Source organism: Aspergillus saccharolyticus, assembly GCF_003184585.1.
Source record: "Aspergillus saccharolyticus JOP 1030-1 unplaced genomic scaffold BP01scaffold_23, whole genome shotgun sequence".
Taxonomy (NCBI): Eukaryota; Fungi; Ascomycota; class Eurotiomycetes; order Eurotiales; family Aspergillaceae; genus Aspergillus; species Aspergillus saccharolyticus.
Genome location: NW_020290633.1, coordinates 171,906 through 190,002, shown reverse-complemented (window position 1 = coordinate 190,002; position 18,097 = coordinate 171,906). Strand labels below are relative to the sequence as shown.

General features: G+C 51.7%; 9 protein-coding genes across 9 annotated transcripts; 3 read left to right on the top strand and 6 right to left on the bottom strand.

Moving 5' to 3' along the window:
- Positions 1 to 14: 14 nt before the first annotated feature.
- Positions 15 to 695, bottom strand: BP01DRAFT_384034 (uncharacterized protein; the record flags this gene model as incomplete). The annotated part of the gene is made up of 1 exon (XM_025577471.1): positions 15 to 695. The coding sequence occupies one exon, from the start codon at positions 693 to 695 to the stop codon at positions 15 to 17; it is 681 nt and encodes a 226-aa protein (XP_025429910.1).
- Positions 696 to 2,288: 1,593 nt separating this feature from the next.
- Positions 2,289 to 3,996, bottom strand: BP01DRAFT_401907 (uncharacterized protein; the record flags this gene model as incomplete). The annotated part of the gene is made up of 4 exons (XM_025578625.1): positions 2,289 to 2,813; positions 2,974 to 3,558; positions 3,716 to 3,844; positions 3,904 to 3,996. 4 exons carry the CDS (start codon positions 3,994 to 3,996, stop codon positions 2,289 to 2,291), a joined length of 1,332 nt encoding a protein of 443 aa, XP_025429909.1.
- A 1,194-nt stretch (positions 3,997 to 5,190) lies between these two features.
- On the top strand, positions 5,191 to 5,615 carry BP01DRAFT_384032 (uncharacterized protein; the record flags this gene model as incomplete). Its single annotated transcript, XM_025577470.1, has 2 exons — positions 5,191 to 5,208; positions 5,268 to 5,615. The coding sequence occupies 2 exons, from the start codon at positions 5,191 to 5,193 to the stop codon at positions 5,613 to 5,615; spliced, it is 366 nt and encodes a 121-aa protein (XP_025429908.1).
- A 762-nt stretch (positions 5,616 to 6,377) lies between these two features.
- Positions 6,378 to 7,043, bottom strand: BP01DRAFT_401905 (uncharacterized protein). Its single transcript, XM_025578624.1, has 3 exons — positions 6,686 to 7,043; positions 6,555 to 6,622; positions 6,378 to 6,500 (listed from the first exon to the last, which is right to left on the bottom strand). The coding sequence occupies exons 1-3, from the start codon at positions 6,901 to 6,903 to the stop codon at positions 6,472 to 6,474; spliced, it is 315 nt and encodes a 104-aa protein (XP_025429907.1). The 5' UTR covers positions 6,904 to 7,043; the 3' UTR covers positions 6,378 to 6,471.
- A 968-nt stretch (positions 7,044 to 8,011) lies between these two features.
- On the bottom strand, positions 8,012 to 8,311 carry BP01DRAFT_384030 (uncharacterized protein; the record flags this gene model as incomplete). The annotated part of the gene is made up of 2 exons (XM_025577469.1): positions 8,012 to 8,029; positions 8,117 to 8,311. The coding sequence occupies 2 exons, from the start codon at positions 8,309 to 8,311 to the stop codon at positions 8,012 to 8,014; spliced, it is 213 nt and encodes a 70-aa protein (XP_025429906.1).
- Positions 8,312 to 9,885: 1,574 nt separating this feature from the next.
- BP01DRAFT_401890 (Zn(II)2Cys6 transcription factor domain-containing protein) lies at positions 9,886 to 11,601 on the top strand. The gene is made up of 2 exons (XM_025578623.1): positions 9,886 to 10,391; positions 10,463 to 11,601. Exons 1-2 carry the CDS (start codon positions 9,901 to 9,903, stop codon positions 11,487 to 11,489), a joined length of 1,518 nt encoding a protein of 505 aa, XP_025429905.1. The 5' UTR covers positions 9,886 to 9,900; the 3' UTR covers positions 11,490 to 11,601.
- On the bottom strand, positions 11,522 to 12,682 carry BP01DRAFT_401889 (putative NAD dependent epimerase/dehydratase; the record flags this gene model as incomplete). Its single annotated transcript, XM_025578622.1, has 4 exons — positions 11,522 to 11,587; positions 11,652 to 11,993; positions 12,061 to 12,591; positions 12,641 to 12,682. The coding sequence occupies 4 exons, from the start codon at positions 12,680 to 12,682 to the stop codon at positions 11,522 to 11,524; spliced, it is 981 nt and encodes a 326-aa protein (XP_025429904.1).
- Positions 12,683 to 13,444: 762 nt separating this feature from the next.
- Positions 13,445 to 14,089, top strand: BP01DRAFT_366928 (peroxiredoxin-like family protein; the record flags this gene model as incomplete). The annotated part of the gene is made up of 1 exon (XM_025576430.1): positions 13,445 to 14,089. One exon carries the CDS (start codon positions 13,445 to 13,447, stop codon positions 14,087 to 14,089), a length of 645 nt encoding a protein of 214 aa, XP_025429903.1.
- Positions 14,090 to 15,436: 1,347 nt separating this feature from the next.
- On the bottom strand, positions 15,437 to 17,419 carry BP01DRAFT_299888 (multicopper oxidase; the record flags this gene model as incomplete). Its single annotated transcript, XM_025571966.1, has 5 exons — positions 15,437 to 15,729; positions 15,828 to 16,183; positions 16,248 to 16,471; positions 16,527 to 17,015; positions 17,081 to 17,419. 5 exons carry the CDS (start codon positions 17,417 to 17,419, stop codon positions 15,437 to 15,439), a joined length of 1,701 nt encoding a protein of 566 aa, XP_025429902.1.
- Positions 17,420 to 18,097: the final 678 nt, after the last annotated feature.

Sequence of the window (18,097 nt, the reverse complement as noted above, 5' to 3'; positions counted from 1 at the left end):
TGGTTGACAGACTACTAGTCAAAGAGGTTAATCTGATAGGAATCACTGAACGCATTATCTCCGACCGAAGGCTGCTCATTGGCACCGTTACCGTTGGTGGCACTGGTGCTCATCGCAGCACGATGTGTAAGCTGAGCGGTGCGCGTATTGTATCTCGTGGCCAACGAAGAATCCTGCCGGATTATTTCGGCCCACTGCTCCAACAGACGACGGTGCACATTCTTGTCGAAGATCTTGCGGCCCCGATATTCATACCGCCGAATGGTTCTCGCGGTGGTTGGAAGAACGTCCCGCTCGAATTTCTCCCCTACCGCAGGCGTCTCGATCTCCCGGAACAGCGAGATGAATTCCTCGGCACGGACTACTGCGAACATCGGCTCCATCCACTCATGGCCCTGTCGACGGTGGTCCTGTCGATGCGCGGGGAACGTGCGATGAGCCAGAAACCAGAGGCATTCGGCCTCCCAGTCCTCATCGGGGAGCCACATGCTTCTGGACAGGGTGTAGTTGACCTTGACCCCCATTCGCTCTTGCACGCCTCCATAAGGCATCGATTGGACATAGATGTGTGTCATCTCCTCGTGTCTCCCATGCCGGCCAAACGGGTGGGCCGCGGGAACTTCCACGGTGGTGAGCGTCCAGCCCTCAGGGAGAACACTCGCAGGAAAATTCCCAAACTGCACGGAACATGACATGGCGGACCGGGGCGAAGAAGTGGTTGCGGTTCGGTTCATCAAGTTGGATCAATGGGATCACTTGTCGATGACAATGGTTCGAGTTGCTGTTAGAGATGTGTAAGATTAAAGCAGGCATAGATAGATTGTCGATTACTATTTATATGTGAATTTCCCAGGTAGGAACCCTGTCGACCTTGTAGACTCCGTGAGAAACTTATTCTTTAGTACCTACCTTGAACCAGATTATCCAAACTCTCGAGGCATAGTATCTCTTTGGCAAGAGGACTGCTTGCCGGCAAGTTCCCTCTGTTAAGAACAACACAGTCTTTGAATCAGGATAGGACAAACGATCTTTTTTTTTTTGCTGCTTACAAAATAGCAGGAATATTTCCCCGAATGTAACACGCCGCCCCACAAAGTCTTCCTGCCCCAGACAGTCAGAATAAAGAGTCTGGGCCGATGCGCCACGGTTAGGGCAATCGAGGAAATGAATCAGCGCTGCTGGTAATGATAGCTTAGCAAACTTGGTTTCGAACGAGTTTCATCTCAATATTTACGAGAAGTCCCCGTAGAAGGGCATGTCTTTATTGTACCTTACTTCCACGAACCTTCCCAAGATGATTCAATTTTGTCTTGATTTGTAAAGAAGTCTAATGCTGTTTTCGACGGCGACGGCAGCCAGTTGCCAGGCCCCTCACGAATCCCAACTGATTTCAACATCTCCTTCCGTCGAAGGTCGATATCAACTGTTTGAGTTTCTGGATCAAGATGTGAAGAAAGGCTTAGATTTGAGCTTGTGGAGATAGGTAACCATCCTTATTCCATGTTCGCACAATTATAACAAATGTCATTTCGAGAGGACTTTTGTACGCCACTTGTTACATGTTTCATCCTTCGCCCTTCTGCATTTTCTCTTCCTTTTTTTGCACACAAGATTCCGGTCAGACCTGGAGCTGAGATACAACAAACAGCTTCGCTAAACATAAGGAGACTCAGTGGAACTGTGGCGTTGGAGACATCGCCGACTGTCCAAATCTTTCTAAGCTAGATGTGTAGCGTTTGAGACTAATACAACGATCAAGGAATGGTCTCACTTGTCTGTTTCTTGGTATCATGATTTCGTGGTAAATAGCATCGGATCGATGGTTTCCCCTATCGCTCTCGGAAAAGGCGGAGATAAAAGCCGCCATGTAGCTGTTCCAAATCGCTGAAAGAGGATCACATTGGCACTACACGTCATTCCGTATGCTTGTTCCGGGCTGCTGGGAACAGCGTGACGCGTGAGCTTTCAAAGTAGATCTCACGCAGCCATTGCTTTGGATCGGACCCTACGGATAGCGTTGGCCACCAGATATGATTGGTCCGCCTATACCTCGCATTTCTTAACCTAGGGCTTTGTCTATAGCCTGAGGCAAGAAGTTCATTGCTGACACTTTGCTGAAGAATACGAACACTCTGTTTTTGTAAATTCCTTCGTGCCCTGGGGGACAGAAGGGATAGGGATTGAGACTTATCCAATCTCTGCGGAATTGAAATCTCTCATCTGCATTGACCTGTTTGCTAAGCAACAGAGCTGACCGGGGAGGATAACTGTTCGGAGAATGTCGGTCATCAAGTTCTTCGACAGTCCTCATGACCATTGTAACGAAGTTGTATTCTGTGCGCGATTGTGACTCCTGCAATGAGTTTGAACTCGTCCGCAAGAAAGTCATCTCGACCTGGCAGCGTCGAGGAAGTATCGACCGTCAACGAGTTAGCCAAACTCGCCCCATTCCTCCCAACGGCTGCGTGAATACTTTCAAATGGTAGGTAGAGCTCGTATACGTTGTCTGGAAGCCGAGACTGTCCGCATTGGCTAAAAAGGTGATTTGATCTGGTGCAGCGGTAGTAGAAGCGTAGAGATTCCAGTAATCGACCTCCGTAGCCCCATTCCAGCTCATCCAAAAGGTCGTGCCAGCTGCCCCGGGGGCCGGACTGTACGCACGCACGGCGGGCGGCCGTCCAGTTGAACTTATACGCCCGGTAATTCATCGAATGCTTGTCCGCAATCGTGGCGAAAAACACCGAGGTGCCATCCTCCAGGTGCTCGGAGATGGAAGTTGTGCTGCCCCATCCGATCAATACGTTCTTGTTAGGCTAGAGCTGGAAGTTGTCTTGGCTCGTGGACCGGATGCCCGCGCCCGGGGCGAGGTATTGGCGGAGGAGGGTCGACGTGTTGGCCGAGTGGTCGATGGCGACGACCATCCCGGATGAGGTGGCGGAGGAGTTCCGGAAGTTGTCGCTGCCGTTGTCAAACAAGGAGAGGATGGTGGTTGGTGTCATTCTCCTCGTGGAACCGGGCGTCGTGCTGCGAAGAGAAGTTGTAGTTCTGCAGCTGGATGGAGGACTGCTTGCCGCCCAGCCGCCAGATGATGGAGCCGTCGCGGCCGGAGATCTTGTAGATGCCGCTGGTGTGGCGGGCGGAGACGAGGTAATCGCCGTCGGCGTTCTTGTCGATCGAGTTGATATGGAAGTAGTCCCATGCGAAAGCGTTGCTTTGTCCGTCCCCGACGATCATGTTGGAGCTCGGTGGGGTGTAGGATTCGGCGAGGGAGACGTGGTCGAGAGAGCTCCACTGGAAGAGGACGTCCCCAGACTCAATGTCGATCTCTTGGAAGACCCCATCGATCACCCACCCAGGGTTGGCGGTGATGTGGTATGCGGAAAGCTCGGTGGTCCGGGGCTGATAGATCGTGATGAGCATACTCGTTCCGTTGATGACGGCGGATTTGTGCATGTCGCTCATCTCCAGGCCATTGCCGCTCTGGACGGAGGTGACGGATTTGTATTTGCTGTCCACGATCTCATGGCGCCCTTTCGCGTAGCCACGTATCTGGACTCCCTTGAAAAAGCACAGGTTGTCCGAGCCATTGTAGGCGCAGAATGCAGATCTTGAAATGTCTCGGCGGTGGAGCCGTCGGCCCCGCTCCATATCAGATTCTGGGTATGTTAGGGCTAGACGGGGCGGGACAATGGTATGTACGGTTCCAGGCACATACTGCGTTCGTGTCATAGATATTAGGCCCTGGCACATCCCCAAAGTAAGGGGCAAGGAAGATGTACCCCGGGGTTATGAGACTATCATTCTTGAAGCTGACATCAAGAATCGGAGCGTTAATATCTGGCCGCTAAACAGACGATCTCACGGTCAGTAGGGGTGGAGTTTGCTGAGCTAAGAAGCACTGACGGATTGGTAAGACGCCCAGGTTGCACAATCTGCCAGACTGGCCAATGCTAGAAGTGAAGCTAGTTCGAGCGTCCTCTGCAAGCGATAAATCATGGTGAACTAACCCAACATCTAAGGTCTTTTTTGGTCCCCGCCGCCAAAGAAAATCCAGAGAATGGCAGCCAAGACACGAGGAAGACCTGCTATTTGAAAATCATGCTATGGAGACCGGTAATTACCTGGCACCATGTAAAAGACAACACATGATCAATGAATAGACGCTGATTACATCAAGACTCAAGTGCGGCCATTTCTCGCAATAGCCGTGACCCGCATAATACGGAAGTCAATTCTCAGACGAAAGAGCATAGACTAGAGGCAAGTACGAATGTAGCGTGAAGCCGTATGCCAGGAGGCCCCCATGTCTTGCAACCGGAGTATCATGATGTCTCGCACGGATGCTGAATCTTTTGACCTTTCCAACACTCATTTGGCTGTGCCCAAATGTGATCCAGTCCGGGAGTGTGGAGTGCTATACAAGCAACCAGATTTAGGCATTATGGACTGGGTGGGGCTTTGATTCATGCCAGATGATTTATCAGCTCTATCGCGAGCCTATCGTCCGTGGTTCCATACCCTGAATGCGAAAGTCCAGGATCAGATTTCCGCTTCTGGCGATCTGGGGGACTGGATTGAACAAGAGATATATTTGAATCGAACAATGGTTGGAGGAAATTTGTAATCAGACACGAGCTATAGGTGCCAAACTCTTCCTGACGTCTAATGTCAATCGTCAGAAACACGAGGTTATCTGTCTAAAGGTCAGCTGACTACTTCACTCCCGAGGACCCATTAGATCCATTTTCCCGGGGTTGTACGGTTGCTCTAACTAGCGAATAACTCATTTTCTTTCAAGCAAAGATCTGGACTGTAGCAAAGGTCAAACTTCATTCTTATGCCTTTGCGTCATTGAGCATAGAGTACTGTTGCAGCATCACGAAGACATGCCCTTGGTTATTGGGAATGACAGCACATCGTAAAACTGATCCTAATCCGCTCTTTTAGCAACACATCTAAGTATCGATCAATTGCCGTCTTAGTGACATCCAGAAGCATCTAACTACACCACGACCAGAATGACCCCAAGCAACGACGCAGTCCACCAGGCTCATCAAGATCAGCAGAACGGGTACTGCTGATCACAAACCCTCGCACAGCATCAACCCGACTAGTCAGAATGCCATCCTTGCCTGAGCAGCCCAATGTCGTCTCCAACAAGAGAGAAGGTATTTTTTCTGGGACGCCTTCATGAAAGAGAACGACATTGTATGCAAGGGGAGATCCCGCTCCGGGAAACGGAGGAGATCTGACATATATTCCAGCAGAATTCTGATCACATCGAAGTGACATCCCAAGATCTGTTTCGCCAAGGAGCACACGCTCTGGCTGGTGAATCCAGCCGTAATGACCCAGTACCTGTCAGCTCATCACCATCATCCGGTGTACAGATCCCACAGAGGTACAAGATCGACGGGGTCAGGAGCGAGTTCTCGTCGACGAATTTCACATCCTTGCCCGACGCGTATCTAGCGACGTGGCGTCCAACCGCTCTGATCCGCCACCCTGCATTGGTGTTTCCCTCTTCTCAACGAGCGATGCACAGTTTGAAAGCAGGGGGGTTTATGGAACCCGAAATGGTGGAACCGATACCGGAGCTTCACCCTATGCAGTGATGGACGAGTTCTCTACGAGTGGTAATGTGATCACGACGTGCAGTCGTCCTCGGGGGCGCGGGAGGCATTGGAAACCAAATCTTCTGGACGCGCAAGATGTTATTTATCGGCCGGAAGGGGTGGCTAAATACGCTGAACTCACTGGAATGAGCTCCGAAAAGGTACAGTTCTCTTGGCAGTTGGAGAAGCCTGCTCAGCAAGAGGATAGAAACCCCGCGCAAGGGCTGAGGCGGTCATGTTGCAATCAGGCTCCCTGCTTGAAGTTAAGGCTCTAGTAGTAGTGGATGTTCAGGCTAAAGAAAGAAGTGGGACGAATTTGATGCCAGTGTGGCCGAACGAATGGAAAGATGGGCGGAAGTTGCTATGCCGAATTAATCAATACCTCTGAAGTAAGAGGCTGAGAGTGGATTGATGGGTCCGAGTTATGAGTGTAGAGCATTTCATATTGGCTCATAACAGCAAGTTTTTCCGAGATCGGACATAGCCCTGCACCCCGTTTCGGGAAACTTCTTCGTTTGACTGGCTTTCCTTGGAAGTGTCTAGGAAGATGGGGAGACTATGCACACCATAAAAGGTTTATCAGGAGCTATAGTCACTGACGGCGGCTACCTCAAGAGAAGACAATCATGGTCGTGCAGCTGGTTTTCGATTTCTGAGAACTACTTGATGATCAACATAGCTGTGGCTTTCTGACTATTTCGCCAGTTAATAAAGACATAGTCAACACTAAGCTTAGACATTTTGCAAATAAACACTAAAGCCCTGCAAAAACACTATCAAAAAGAGTTAAAAAAGAAAATCAAAAAATCAATCGCACATTCCTTTCATTAGACAAACTACCCTCGACCAATCTCGCTCAGACGTCGCAGGTCGGCAAACCACTCTCTGGAGATTTCTTATTAGTCTCATATAGTTCTCACTTTGGAAGGCTAAACCTACTGCACTGAGAAGGCACATCACTTCCCCTCACCCACCAGTTGTTACCAGTCTTGTACCAGTCGCCATTCCTGCGGAACCATGCATCAGACTTCACTCTCCACAGATCCTCATCATTCTAGAGAGTATCTTACCTCCACTTGCATTTGTAGGTGACCTGCTGCTGTGCATTGTAGTGCCCGTTGTTCCAACATGGCCATCGATAGTAGTTGATTTGGTTGCCAGACTTGCATTGCGACCTGGCCGCAAGATGAACGTCATTGTCATCTGAGTCTACATCGGCTTCCTCAGCAGAAGGTATAGCCAAGGTCAAGGGGAGCAGGGCGGTGAGAAGGTAGATTGCGGACTTCATGGCGAAAGATAGGCTTCTTGTGAGTTCAGCAAAGATTGGAATGTGATATTAACGTCTTCCTAGATGTGCTGAATTATGCATCTATCCGATAGAAGTTGCTCGCACTTTATACCTCTCTGCGCTAATGTTTTCCAAGCTCCTAGTATCACCAAGTCTGTAGTCTTAGTGGATTTGTTTCCCACATAATCAAGCTCAACCTAGGTTGACAATCCTCGACTTGCTCGTATCTGGATTTAGGTCTCTTGATTTCTGGGTCTCGACTTGAATGACCGAAGTTGAAACTCAGCAAGCTGTTCTGAATTCCAGCTACGACGCTTCCAACCGGTAGAACAATTGACCGTTACACCGGCTAATTGATGTCGTCTTTGGCTGAGTCCAATGCGGCATATCTCAGCAGAAGTATTCTGATTAGCATGGAACTTGCTCATACCTCAAGACTACGATGTGTTCAATTATTCAAAATTGACGAGCTCAGTGTTTGGAATCTGAGCTCGGAGCATGAAGGAAAGACGGGAGGAGAAAGGCCCCGAAGCTCGTGTTTATTGGGGCGGAGCATGAAGGTGGATGCATTCAACACGCATCACACGAACCAATTGAGTGAGATTCACTGTTCCTTGGAGGTGAATTAAGGTCCAAGCCAAGAGGGTATGACGACAGTGCCTCTGCTGGGCTGTGACAAGCTCTCACAAAACAATGCATTCCACACAAGTGGCCAGAAAAAGCCCCAGGTAGCACTCACGTTGGATGAAAGCTATGATCAAGAGGCCCAGATACGAGCAGTTCGTGTCTGCAGCTATTGATTGGAGTAAGTCTCCACATTCCTTGGCGAGGATTTGATCTTCGCCAAGAGGCCAAGACTTCCGCCGCCACAGCCCGGATGCGGGCGGATTGGGAGGTTCCAGAGATCCCTAGACCCCGAGTGGAATTTGGTGCCACTGCGGGGTCCGTTCGTCTTGGCGTTAGTTGGATTGACTTTCGATCCAGATGCTCGTGACCTGCTCGTCTCCCAAAGTCGCACAATCCACCCCAGAATCGTCGTGAGACTTGGAAGGCATAGTAGCGCGTGTTTTGTTAAACCTACGCTACAGTGTTCGCCTGGACCCCTTGGCTATTCGTCTACTTCGACCTGTTCATCACCTTTCATGGGACCCAGCGTTAGACGATCCTATTCTTGATTGGGTAACAGACAGCTGGTGTTGTCTGGCTCGCACACCTCGCCGGAAATCAGGAAAGACTCGCCCACGTTTGGGATGATGGACACGTCTGCCATGAGTTGCTGGCGGACGATGGTGGCGCGGGCGACATCAAAGACGGTCGTACCGTCTACAGTGATGTCGTACCATGAAGTAGTGGTGGTGAGAGCGGCAGTGTTGTAGGTGCTGCTGGCGGTTATGGCCAGCGACACCATACAAAGTGTCCAGAAAGAAGGAGTGTAGAGATGTATTAGAAAGGAGTGGTTGAAGCAATTGAGAGAGAGTCGAAGCTGTGATATATCAATGGCAGGAGAGAGTGGATGTGCTCTGCTCCATCAACGACGCAGGAGAGTCTTTTGCCCGCCAAACGGACTCACAGTTCTTGCGCTTCTTACAAGTAGGCGCCAAAAGCTTCTCCGATTTCAAGTTTCTGGAAAGTGCGAGTTGCTAATGCGTTGATAGCTATCACGTCGCGGCGGTTGCCACCAGCAAGATGTTCACTAATTCTAAGACCGGGCGAAGCTAATGAATACTATCTTAACAGAAGACGCGTCCGGCAAGTGTGGATTGTCGCTATAGACTCAATGTAGTGCGGGTGGCCGTCGGAGCGTCCTCAAAGAGAGCTAGTTTGTCTTAGCGCTCGTAGTGAGAACTGTATATAGTGTCTGGGAAATTACGTGGAGGGGAAAGTGGCTTGTTTGGCATTGAGAATGTATGCTCATAGTCCGAGTGCCATGCCACTTTGAATTCCAAGCGCCAGACGGTAGAAACAAGCTTTGTGCAGGGTCAATGCATTCTCGCGTGTCTGCGAACAGCTGGTGGATTGGTGAAAATTGGGCATGGAATCCCTCATATCAAGTTTAGTTCGAATCGGATGATGTTCTCCTCACCTCTCCGGTATAAAGCAGACAGACATCTACTCCGTACTTCAGAGTCGATGCCCGATCCCGCTGCCGCGGCTGGACCCGCAGAGTCACTACTTCGGCCCTGATTCCCTTCCTGGTTTAGAGGCCGTGACGGTCTTGGAAAGCAGGTCCGGAACCCCATCTGTGAAAAAAATGTAGGCCAGCCGGGTGAGTAAGTCCGCATTACCCAAAAAGGTGGAACGATTGAATCTGTCTGTTCGGTAGCACGGTACACACAGCTTGGTTGGCTTATCAACTATCCGCTGAGCTTATCAATGCCACCGCACCGACAGGTAGTATACAGTAGTAGTACCCTACGGAGAACTCCGTATGCGGCTCGAGAGCAGCGCGTGGGGCTATACAACCTCCCGCTAATGCTCACGCGCCCCACAGGACTCGTTGATTAGCATTGCGATTGACGGAAATGATCAACATCAGCTTCAGCTAATGCTGACCAATCTTGACGCCTGGCGTGGGGTTGAAGCTTTTTCAGACCCTCAACTGTCGACTTCTCTCTCCTTTCGTCAATAAATTTATCCAGCCATCGGAGGATCAAGCAAGCCAAGCAAGCGGCCTATTGCCTGCCAAGCGAAGGCCCCGCCATTGACTTACTGGCAAGATCTGCCCTAAGACATCACTCACATGGAGGACGAAAGTTACTCAACTCTGATCAACCCCATCGATCAAGAGGAGGAGGTAGAACTGGATCTGTCCAACGATGCCGGTTCCACTTCGCCCACGATCAATGCTTTCCAGGTGACCCAGATGGATCCATTTGAGACTTATCCGTCCACACTGCCCTCGGAAATTGTCTCAAGTTGCTTACAGTATCGTACGCCATACATGTTGCCTCGCCAACGCCGCATTGACACTAACATTGTCCTGCAGGTCTAAGTGTTATGACACCTCGAATGATTCCGAGTTCCGGAGCAAAGAACCCCTACCTGGATGCTTGGCTGCCAGTGTCTTTGCAGAGCCCAGCTCTCTTCAGTGCCTTGCTGTTCTCTACCCTTACGCATAAACTTACGCTTTGCCTTGTAAATGACACATTAACGCCCGCCGCTATTGAACGAGACAGACAATCGATACTCCTGTGTCAGCAAGATGCTGCGACGATGACCAACCTGACACTCAAGCATGCTGCAACCGCACTCACGGACGCAAGTATCCTTGCAGTTCTGATGTTAACAGAAGCAGTCTCCACGCCCCAGGATCGAGATTGGCGTGGTTCCTCACCGTTCAATGCGCCGCTGCAAGGTCTGCAGTGGCTGAATGTCCATGGATCCCGTGTGCCGCATTTGTCCCATCAGGCGGGCCTCTGCAAGCTGGTTGCCCTACGCGGCGGGCTGCAGAATATCAGCATACCCGGGGCTTCGCTGGCAATTTTCTAGTATGTCCTTCCGCTTCTCCGCCACCGATAATACAACACCTCAGCCTTGGCGCTCGCTAACTCGAACTTAGCCGGACCTTGGTGAACTCCACCTTGACCCTCACAAAGCCTCAGATCCCGTTCTACTCTGCGGGCGGACACGGGAACTCGGACTGGCGTTTTTACTTCAGTCTGCCTGAAGGGTGTTTCGACCAGGGAGTGCTGGAGTTTGCGAAAGTCGGTCTACCCTTCTCTCTCGCTTGCGTATTTCAAGGGTCTGTCATGTACTCCAGCATGGTACATGCGTATGTGAATGGGGACCACGCACCACATCATACAAGCTTGCTATGCGACATCCGCAATCTGGTCCACTTCCATGTCATGTCGCTGCGGCCGGGCGACGAGTTCGAGGACAGCAAATGCTATCCCCTGTACGAAGCCTGCAGGCTGGCTCTCATGATCTATAGCGTGGGGGTGATTTTCCCCATTCCGCCTGTCGGCTCGCCTCTTCCGCTTCTCGCACTGCGCTTACGCGAGGAGCTGTGCACCAGCAGTTATTTTGAGAAAGATGCCTCTGAAGCCGACGATGGGCTTCTAGCTTGGATCATCGTGATGGGCGGCATAGCTGCACTTGGGACTGAGGAAAGGCCGTGGTTTGCACAGCGGCTTGCATCGGTTGCCAATGCGATCTCAGCATCGAGCTGGAGCATCCTCCGAGCGCAGCTCAAACTCTTCCCCTGGCTAGCCTGCGCGTGCGACAATGCCGGAGAACGACTATGGGAGGAAGCTCACCACATCGATTTGGATCCTGCAACGGACACGCCAGGTAGCCATCGCTACACAACGCGACCCCAGCCCTGTGTGCATTGCAGCCGGCGCAGAGTCCGATGCGACAAGACACGACCGTGCCGAAACTGCGTCAAGCACGGTCTTACATGCGAATACAAGCCCTCGAGGCTCGGAGAGGGGCGCGAAACGCCCACTACCGCGAAAACACAGGTCTGCCGCCAGTGTCGGCAGCGGAAGGTCAAGTGTAACGGACAGAGGCCCTGTCAGGCGTGCCAAAACATGCGAGTCTCTTGTTCTAATGAAGATGCGATCGACTATGAGCCAAACTAACTAAATGCATACACTTGTGTCCTGCTCCTGCTCTACAAGATGGAGCTGAAATTGGTTCGCTCACAGTATTCTGCGAACGAGGTCATCTTGAGACCGAACTTGTTTTCTGTTAGTCCATATTGTTTCATTTGGAGATCTCAGTACGCCCTCTTGCCGACTTACCTCAGAAGGTCTAACGACGGTGGGATCGCCCCCGTCATACCCGAATTGTTGTGCGAAGAGGACGTTCTCGCCGAATTCCCGCCCCAGGCCCCCGGGAAGTAGCTGCTCGAAGGTCTCGATAGTGTGCTGCTCGTAGCCCCCATTAGGAACCCCCTGCGACTTGCACCAGATATCGATGTATGCCTCCCACGACACTAGATCTCCAACGGCAAGAAAATTCAAGCCCGGAGGTCCATCGGCTACCGCCTTGACGCATCGACCGAAGTCATTCCGTACATCTCCAAACGGGACGGGGATATTCGCCGGGCCGACACCGGTGATTTTATAAGACCCATCGGCTTGCTGCAGAACATATTAGCGACGGGCGTTTAGGGAGGCATATACTACGTGAGTAACCCCGCACACGAACCTTCTTCGGCGTTGTGGGAAGCCCCCATTGCCAGAGTAAATCAAAATAGATTGGAGCCTGGATCTGCGAAAACCGGTCCTTCAACGCCGGCAGCGTCTGAACATAGTCGACGACGACGGCCTTTGAGTCCATATGGTAGATTCGGGGGAACGCTCCCTGACTCGACTTACTGGCGGACGCCATTGAGCTGAAGACCAAGCGTTCGAGCGTCGGGATGCGGGCGGCAGCCTCCACGAGGTTCTTGCCCTGCTGCACTTCCACCTCAAAGCAATATTCGGTGAGCTCCTGATTGGGGGCCTTCTTTTCCATGCTCGCGGGGTCCTGGAAGATGGTCCAGAAATCGGTCACGCCGAAGATAATGTTCGCCTCCTGGAAAGCCGCCTCCAGACTGGAGGGGTCGTTCAGATCGCCGGGGACGATCTCCACGCCTCTTGACTGTAGCTCTTGCGCTTTGGGAGAGGCGGGGTTGCGGGTGACGCCGCGGACTTTCCAGCCTGGGAGCTGGAGGTATGTGCGTGCGACGGAGCCTCCCTGTGGCTTGTTAGGAGAGATTTTACTATCGTGGTGGATGGAGACGTACCTGGACGCCGGTGACGCCTGTAATGACGATCTGTTTCTCCATCTCGAGCAATTGAAAGGATTGTATAATAATTATGGGATGATGAACAATTCTGTCACTCCGATGAATTCCTTCTCTGTGATATAGCTGACGGCCGACCTTTATATTTTCTAAAGAAGGCCATCCTGTCTCCGTGCCAAGCGCAACATGTTCATGAGGGAGTTGAAAGGTTTGAGGTTATCATGCTTCTCTTCTCAGATTGGTAATCAGCAGCATTTCCCATAGAATTGAGATCCTTCTCCAAGTATCCATCACCGCTCAGCTCGATGCACTAGCGAAACCTCCAGCACCGTTGCATTCTGCTCTATACCTATAGCATAAGTAGTGGTGCTGTCTGGGTCTCGAGGACGTGCTATAATTGGCTGAGGGCGTATCCACCCCGTTTAGTCTCGCCGAGCTCGGCGAGGTCGGCGAAAGCCGCGATGCCCTACTAAGTAGTTACCGCCCCGCGTCAGCAATTGTATACGAACGTAGCTAAGCTAATACACATTGTCAGTTGAGTGCGATAATATCCTCATGGATTTCAAAGCAGCTCGCTTGCTAATCAGCGTGACCAGGTGTAGTGAGTCGCAAAATGACCACCAGCTGCGCAACTTATCGAAAAGACGCACGAGCATGAACAGTATAAAGAGCACCTCACATCCCAGTCACTGGCATCTCCATCCAGCTCTATCCAACAGAAACTCCAAACATCCCAAGGCCTCAATCAACCCTCTCTCACTGCAATTGACCTTCACCAACACCAACCAACCAACAAAATCAAAAATGTCCCTCCAAGCCGACCTCAACACCGCCTACAGCGACTTCCAAAAAGCCGCCCCCGCCGCCGTCGTCTCCACCTTCGGCTCCGGCGTGCAGGCCCTCCAACAAACCTTCGACACAAGCAAAGCCATCCAGCCCGGCCAGGCACTCCCCAGCTTCGAGCTCCAAGACGCAACCGGCCACCCCATCTCCAGCACCACCCTCCTGGCCAAAGGACCCCTCCTCCTCTCCTTCTACCGCGGGGAGTGGTGTCCCTTCTGCAACCTCGAGCTGCGCGCCCTGCAGAAGCGGCTGCCGGACTTCCAGGCCGCGGGCGTCACCCTCGTGGCCATCTCCCCACAGCTCCCGGACGCCTCGCTGTCGATGGCCGAGAAGAACGCGCTCCAGTTCCCCGTGCTCTCCGACGTGGGGAACAAACTCGCCCGCCAGCTGGGGATTGTCTGGGAGCAGCCGGACTCCTTTAAGCCCATCCTGACGGGGTTTGGGGTGGATTGGAGCCGGGGGTATGGGGATGAGAGCTTTGCGGTGCCGATCCCGGCGACGATTTTGGTCGGTGCGGATGGGGTGGTGAAGAATGTGTTTGTGGATCCGGATTATACGAAGAGGTTGGAGCCGGAGACGGCGTTGGAGTGGGTTAAGAGTCTTTAAGTTGAGGAGCCTGGTTTTTTCTTCTGGATGGTTGGAGGAGGTAAATAGGTTAGATCGTTCATAAATTCCAAGTGATCTTTCTGTCTCTGTGCGGTCCATTTCATCAGTAGCTACTGCTGCAACATCCAAGCTGCAAGGATCAAACCATATGTATGTATCCTCGTCGACCCGCGCCACCTTCGACCCAATACACTTCCCGGGATGCGAAATGTTAGACAGCTCTGGCGAGGGGTTTGGTGGTTGAGGTCAGTCAGGGACCTGCTATACAGAATGCGCCATTCGAGACAATTCTGAGTGTAGTTTTCTATGCTTGATTATCTCTTCATGCTGTTGAAAGTGTGGTCGATGTGGCGTCAACGTCCTTTCTATCGTCTGCAAGATGCCTGGCAAACATACACAGTAATCGGTATTATTCTCACGGCATTCGAAATTAGAGCACCGCAATCGCTGGGTCCAAAATGCTTCCCCTTGCATTTAGTAAAGTGGGCACTCATGTCTCCATGCGGGGAAATTTATGCTGCAAATCACCACCACCACGAGAGCTTCCTTTAATCATGACGAAGCCCTAATAGGCTCATGACCCCTCACCTCCAATCCTCCTCGCCCTCTCCCAATGTCAATCGCAAGACGAACATCAAATGGTCCCAATCGGTATTTAAGGGCTGGATCGATCTCGTGCAGCAGCTCCGAGGATACGTCATAAGGGGAATCCCCATCCAAGCGTTCCAGCCAAGGCCAGCGAAACCTGGAAGCCCCGCGAGATCGATAAGTTGATATGTAAGGTATCCGATGGAACATCCCGATCCCGCTCAGCCACCCTCGCCTATCGGACAACCACGCGGGTTTCTCCAGACTCTGGAAGCGGAGAGACCTCGCAGTAATATCTTTGCTCGCCTGCATTTGTGCTGAAAACTTGAAGCAACCAGATGGGTTTGGTTTGTGCTCAAATGCTGTCTGGTACAAGCTAAGCTCACCATGTAAATGTAACTACTGCCGTGACCGAAGAAGCAGCCCGCTACGTCAAGCAATGACTTCAGTTTCCCGTCGATTATATACACTCAGTCACTATGTCTCCGTCGTGATGTACTTCAGGACAAGTCCGCACAGATTCTCAAGCCGCGACAGCATGCACACGCTCATAGGATGTGCCTCGCTTGGAGCACGCACACCGCCGTACCTCGCGCCAAGCCACCGTCCCCGTTGCAACCAGCATCATCAGCAAGAAGGCCAGGTACCCACCAGCCCTAAATACACGGCAATACATGTTAGTCAGCAAACCCTTCGTTGTAGCCATCACAGCATGATACATCTCACATGCGTGGGAATGAAAAGACAGACTTCTATCACTTACCGGTTCCAATCCCTCTGAATGGCAGAGTCTTCGTGGTTGTCAGTGCTCTCTGAGGTCGCCTCTTCATTCTCGACGTCCGGTGGTGGTGGTGTCTCAACCGCTGTTTCTTGAGCTTCAGCTTCCGCGACCGTAGGCAAGGACCCCTCAGGAGCGCAAGCGGCAAGATGGTCCGCCGGCAGGAGGGAAGAGAGCTGCAGTCGGTCCTGGAGAGCGAGCGGGGCTTCAACAAGGGTGATAACGAGGCCGGAATACGCGTGCCATTCCATGTGACAATGGAAAACCCAGACTCCTGATTTTCCGTCAACCAGGAACGAACAAGTCGTCGGACAGTGAACAAGAAATCCAAGAAACCTGACAGAACGAAAGGAGGTAGAAGTAGTGACTCACCTGGATTCGTGGACCGGAAGCGAAGAACCAGATTCCCGCCCTGATTAACAACTGCCGTATCGCGTCGGATGGGCACTCTGGGGAAATCTTGCTCCGTCGCGCCCGTATCTTCGAAGCTGCCACTACCGGCCTCCGACCGCCAGAGGAGCTGGAAGTTATGGCCGTGCAGGTGGAAAGGATGTCGGCTCATGTGGCCGTTGTTCACCACCAGCTCCACGGTCTGATTCTCGGCGAGGACGAAGGCGTTGGCTGATTGATTGTAGGTTGAGGTCTCTGCGGAAGCAGCCCCGGCTTCGAGGGCGTGGTACAATGTAGGATATTCGGGCGGCGTGTAAGCGATGTCGTTGAAAGTCCAACTGCCTCTGATATTAGTGTCTTCTTATTCAGAAGGTCAGACCTGCGGAGGACTGAAGGACATACTGGCTATTCCCGTCCTCCAGTCGGGCAGTACCCATATTCAGAGTGATACTTTGGTCTGGGGAGGTGAACAGCGGTTCCGAGTCGTACGGCTCCAGTGTGATATCATCGATCGCGTCAGAGACGTCTATATCTTGCTCGGGTTTTTCGAGTGGCAGGTCACTATTGTAGACTAGCCAACCGGTAGCTGTCACTTGAGGTCGAGCATGGGCCATCATTATCAGAGCCTGTTAACATCCGGTCAGCAAGTCCACGGTACATTTGTATCTCGATCCGGGGTACCTTGTCCATGGTCGCAGTAATAGCATAGTTGCGGCTGGCATCATGCTTGCCTTGGATTAGCACCCCGTATCGCTGACCGGCAGCAACGTAGAGGACCCGTGCTCGTGCAGGCTTCGTATAGACACCGTCTACCTCGATGATGGTCATCTCGTGGTCCTCGATTGACACATACTGACCCATGAAACCCCCAATATTTGCAATCCGGACCAGATATCGGGTGTCTGGCCGAAGTGGAATTTGCAGGTTCTGAGTGTCGTTGATCAACAGTGAGTCTGGCACTGGGTCGTGCAGCATGGACTGATGGAGATACTGTGGCATCATCTCTGGCATCTGGTCGTGATACCAATCTGAAACGGACATTGCAATGTCCTCATCATACTGCCCAAAATACGGCGAGGCCGCATCATAGACAATCAAAAGTCCACGGAGACCGTCCGGGTACTGTGACCCTGAGTGAGAATGATACCAGTAAGTCCCTGGCTGGTTGACCTGTATAGACAGTGACACTAGTTAACGGACAGTACATTCGGCAAGTCGTACTCGAAAGGTCTAACCTGGAACTTGTATTGAAACGACGACCCTGGACGGATGGCACATTGGGATACCTGGGCAGTGCCATCCATATGAGGGGTGCCTTCCATGAAGATGCCGTGGAAGTGCAGAGCGGTGGACTGATTGCCCAATGAGTTGAGTACATTCACAACTATCGTGTCGCCGACATCGGCCTGGATCTGGGGCAACGGCCACGCATTGTTGATTCCGATGGTCGGGCGCAGTTTGGCACCGTCTGGATTGGCGAGGATCCAGGTCACATTGAAATCATACTCTACTGTTTTGGAGAGAACAGCTGTCACGAGCGTGACTAGGCCGAGAAAGAGTGCTGCGGACGGCATAGTCCTGACTTCGAGCGACAGGAAAAATGACTCTTGTCCTCAAGGAGCAATATGCATGAGTGTGATTGTGTGAGTCGGCAGTGGTGGGTGCCAGCCGTATGGGTAAGTAGAGAGTCAGCCTCCTGGCAGCTACGGCAGTACTTGGCTGATCAGGCAATCTGTTAATTATCCGTTCCATTCTGACCCCGAGACATTTGTAGTATGTCTCCGGCTTTGACTATGCCTACAAAGCTAAGGCCCTTATCCTTCCACTTGTGGCTCTAATAGTTCAGATGAGAACCAATCAAGTGATCTAGGGGCAGAAAATGCACTGTATAAAACGAAACATGAACTGCAAGTCCTCCTAACCACCTTGCTTCAACTGCACGTGATCTTGACCGAAAACGTCTGACTCAGCAAGCAATCACGATCCCGTGACCACAAATATTTATTCCACTGAGAGAGATTCGAGATCAAAGATCGAAACGGTGATGAAAGGGGGTTGGATTTTGAAGCAGGGTTGCTTGGACGCACAGCAACCTAGTCGGCAATTGAATTATAAGGAAAGGGAGATGACATCATATTCAAACACTAGAAAAGTCCGTCAGGGCCAAAAGCCATGTCATGTGAACGTAACTGTAGATAGAGGAAAGAGATATGGGCCGTCATTGTGAATTATAGTCCATATACTTCCCGAAC

What these genes read in the sequence shown, in the direction of transcription:
- BP01DRAFT_401905 (XM_025578624.1), bottom strand. Translation starts at nt 6,903, where the DNA reads ATGAAGTCCGCAATCTACCTTCTCACCGCCCTGCTCCCCTTGACCTTG. An exon ending in ACCTACAAATGCAAGTGGAG is followed by an intron (nt 6,623 to 6,685) that starts GTAAGATACTCT and finishes ATGGTTCCGCAG; the next exon opens with GAATGGCGACTGGTACAAGA. An exon ending in TGATGTGCCTTCTCAGTGCA is followed by an intron (nt 6,501 to 6,554) that starts GTAGGTTTAGCC and finishes AGAAATCTCCAG; the next exon opens with AGAGTGGTTTGCCGACCTGC.
- BP01DRAFT_401890 (XM_025578623.1), top strand. Translation starts at nt 9,901, where the DNA reads ATGACACCTCGAATGATTCCGAGTTCCGGAGCAAAGAACCCCTACCTG. An exon ending in GCTTCGCTGGCAATTTTCTA is followed by an intron (nt 10,392 to 10,462) that starts GTATGTCCTTCC and finishes ACTCGAACTTAG; the next exon opens with CCGGACCTTGGTGAACTCCA.